General features: G+C 44.7%; 1 protein-coding gene across 1 annotated transcript; it reads right to left on the bottom strand.

Annotated features, from left to right (window-relative positions):
* Positions 1 to 1,770: 1,770 nt before the first annotated feature.
* Positions 1,771 to 2,724, bottom strand: LOC125347825 (olfactory receptor 143-like). The gene has a single exon (XM_048340780.1). It carries the CDS (start codon positions 2,701 to 2,703, stop codon positions 1,771 to 1,773), a length of 933 nt encoding a protein of 310 aa, XP_048196737.1. The 5' UTR covers positions 2,704 to 2,724.
* Between the last annotated feature and the right edge of the window lie 263 nt (positions 2,725 to 2,987).

Below are 2,987 nucleotides of genomic sequence, written 5' to 3'. Positions count from 1 at the left end.
TTATCTCTGTTTCATCTGGATCTTGGTTCAGTGTCTTCCGATAAAAGACAAAGTATAAAAGTAGATTTTTGTAACTTTCTGATTCAGTGCACTTTTCATTTATTTACTCAAACGAATCGGTTTTCTGATGAGTCCTGGGAGGCACCAAAGAGAAACGAGTCAAGATTTCCATGATCAAAGGGAAAGGGGCATTTAGACACGACACGGCGTAGTAAGTGCCCGGATGCCTCATATGGTAGTCGGGGTAGATCTGACTTTTTAAAATTTGTGAGCCTTCACTGTTATCACAGTGTCCAGAACATAGAAGCTCATTACATTCCCTGGAGATACTTTTTGTGTCCAGGATTCTTTTCTAACTGGCTTCAGACTCTCTTACCTTCCTATGTGTTTGTTTGATTCAGCATCAGATCTGAATAAACAGTTGTAGACTATATTTCTTTGGACTTTATATATAAATGTAATTAATATCCCCTGCCGGTCCCAGACATACTAGAAATTAATTGAAAATAAAAACTTAGACGGCAGACTTGGCATTTGAGAAACAAGTGCATTAATTGGTGTTTAATGTCAATACTGTACCTGGTTAAATTAATTCACTTACCAAAATTCACAATCTGGAAGCGAGCCTGCCCTCTAGTGTTGAAACTGGTCTTGTGCACCAGATGAATTAGAGTTTCAGACATTGGCAGCATGGACCTGAGACTTGGGGGTTAATGTTTGCTAGGAAAGTCCAGGCTGCTCGCTCATGACACCCCTTTTCCTGTGTCCACAAGATTCTCTTACAAAAGGATAGGTCTCACAAATGGCTCTTTTGTGGCTGAATTGATTCTGGTGGGTTTAACAGACTGGTCTTCTCTGCCACGTCCCATTCTTTCTGTTTTGGTAATATAGATACAAATGTGTATAGAGATAGAGACGGGCATCATACACTTACTTCCTTGGGAAATTTGGCTATGACAATCCTAATTACATGAATTCACACTTTCATGACCCCATGTACTTTTTCCTCTTTAATTTGTCCTTCATAGATATCTGTTGTCCTATTGTGATTTCACCCATTCTTTTTCTTCTACTGAAGAAGAAAGTCATCTCTCATGTGGGATGTATGACCAGTCCTAGCAGGCTTTTGCTCTCTGGTTTCTGAATATTTCATGCTGACAATGGCCTGTGGTCACCAAGTGGATGTGCGCAATCACTCCACACACCACTTCCCTCCCCTCTCAAGTGTGTTCCTGCCTTGCACGTGATTTGCACCAAATTTATAATCACCTCAAAATATATTGAGTATAAAAACACCAACATTATACAACCTACTTTTCTTTTTCTTGCTTCATGGCAATTTTAAAAATAAAACTGAAATAGGACTTAAGAACTTCCTTTAGAACAGCAATAAATAAGTGAACTTTTCTGAAAGTACTCACGTCCTTGTCTAGCACTGAAGGAAAGAAACAAGCAAGACAAAGCAGCTTCTGCTATCTTCAGATATGAACAGCTTTCTTTCTAAGCTCTCCATCAAGTAGAGAGGAGAGACTAAAGATCAGGTCAGAGCCAACTTGAGACTGACACCGAGTCTTAAGACCCTCTGTAGTCTTGTACAGCCACATTGAATGGTGAGAAGAACAAGATGTCTGAGTAGAAATGCTACCAGGGTGTAGACAGATGAAGAGAAGAGCAGAATAGGGAGGACGTGTTGAAGAGGATCATGGGAGGAGAGGAGAGAAGGCTCAAGTGATGGAGACTCCAGACAGGCAGCCCGGCTCCACCCTTCACTCATCCTGTGATCTTCCTCAGGGTTCTCTTCAGAGCAAGTTGGACATCCTTGTTCCTCAGGCTATAAATGAGGGGGTTCAGCATGGGTACCACAAGGGTATGAAACACGGAGAAAAATTTCCCATGGCCCACCGACTCGGTAGATGTTGGCCTAACGTAAGTGAGGATTCCGGAGCCATAGAAGAGGCCAACTGTGACAATGTGAGAGCCACAGGTGCCCAGTGCTTTGGACCAGCCCTTCCCTGAGGACATGTGGATAACATTATAGAGAATCAAGGCATAGGAGATCAAGATGACCAGACTGGATAAAATGACAATCGTACCAACCACAACGGAAGTCATGAGCTCGTCGACGTAGGTGCTGCTGCAGGAGAGCTGGAGGAGGGGGAAGATGTCACACATGTAGTGGTCGATGGGGCTGGAATTGCAAAAGTGGAGCCTGACCATGCACCCCGTGTGAGCCATGGCGCCAGATAACCCCAGCAGGTGGGACCCCGCCATCAGCACAGCACAGGTCCTGGGGGACATGAGCACCGTGTACTGCAGGGGCTGGCAGATGGCCGCGTAGCGGTCATACGCCATGGCCGTCAGCACGTAGCACTCCGAATTGACGAAAAAGCAGAAGAAGAACAGCTGGGTCATACACCCGGGGTAGGAGATGGTGTTCCTCGCTGACATGAAGCCCATCAGCATTTTGGGGGTAAAGACAAATGAATAGCAGAAATCGATGCAGGACAGATTAAAAAGGAGGAAGTACATGGGGTTGTGAAGGTGCGAGTCCAGGCAAATAAGGCTCAGTAAGCTCAAGTTTCCCACCACGGTTACCATGTAGTTCAGCAAGAATAAGAAGAATAGGGGCAGTTGGAGCCCGGGGTGGTCTGTCAGTCCCTTAAGAATGAACTCTGTCACTGAAGAGTCGTTTTCCACAGCCATTTGCTTTGGAGATGGGATCTGGAGGAGCCAGTGAAGGCGACATTGACCATGAGGTCTTCGTTTTGACCCCAGGGGAAGAGCCGGAGTTGCTGATTCCCACACTTAGTCAACAGCCAACAAGGCCTTCCATGTAGATTCGTGAGGAATTTCCATTTATTCCTCTCCCTATGCCTTGTGTCTCTGTCCAGAAAAAGAGTGGATATAACACCCCAGGTCTTTGAGCATCACCCTTCCCTGATCCTTCATTTTTACTAAGGGTTAAAATGGAAAAAAAAAAAGTTAGT

Source organism: Perognathus longimembris, chromosome 3 (assembly GCF_023159225.1).
Source record: "Perognathus longimembris pacificus isolate PPM17 chromosome 3, ASM2315922v1, whole genome shotgun sequence".
NCBI classification, from domain to species: domain Eukaryota; kingdom Metazoa; phylum Chordata; class Mammalia; order Rodentia; family Heteromyidae; genus Perognathus; species Perognathus longimembris.
The sequence above is the reverse complement of the archived record's forward strand: the minus strand, read 5'-3'. Positions and strand labels throughout refer to the sequence as shown.

Bases quoted from the DNA above. Each gene is read 5' to 3' on its own strand.
- LOC125347825 (XM_048340780.1), bottom strand. From the start codon at position 2,703: ATGGCTGTGGAAAACGACTCTTCAGTGACAGAGTTCATTCTTAAGGGA.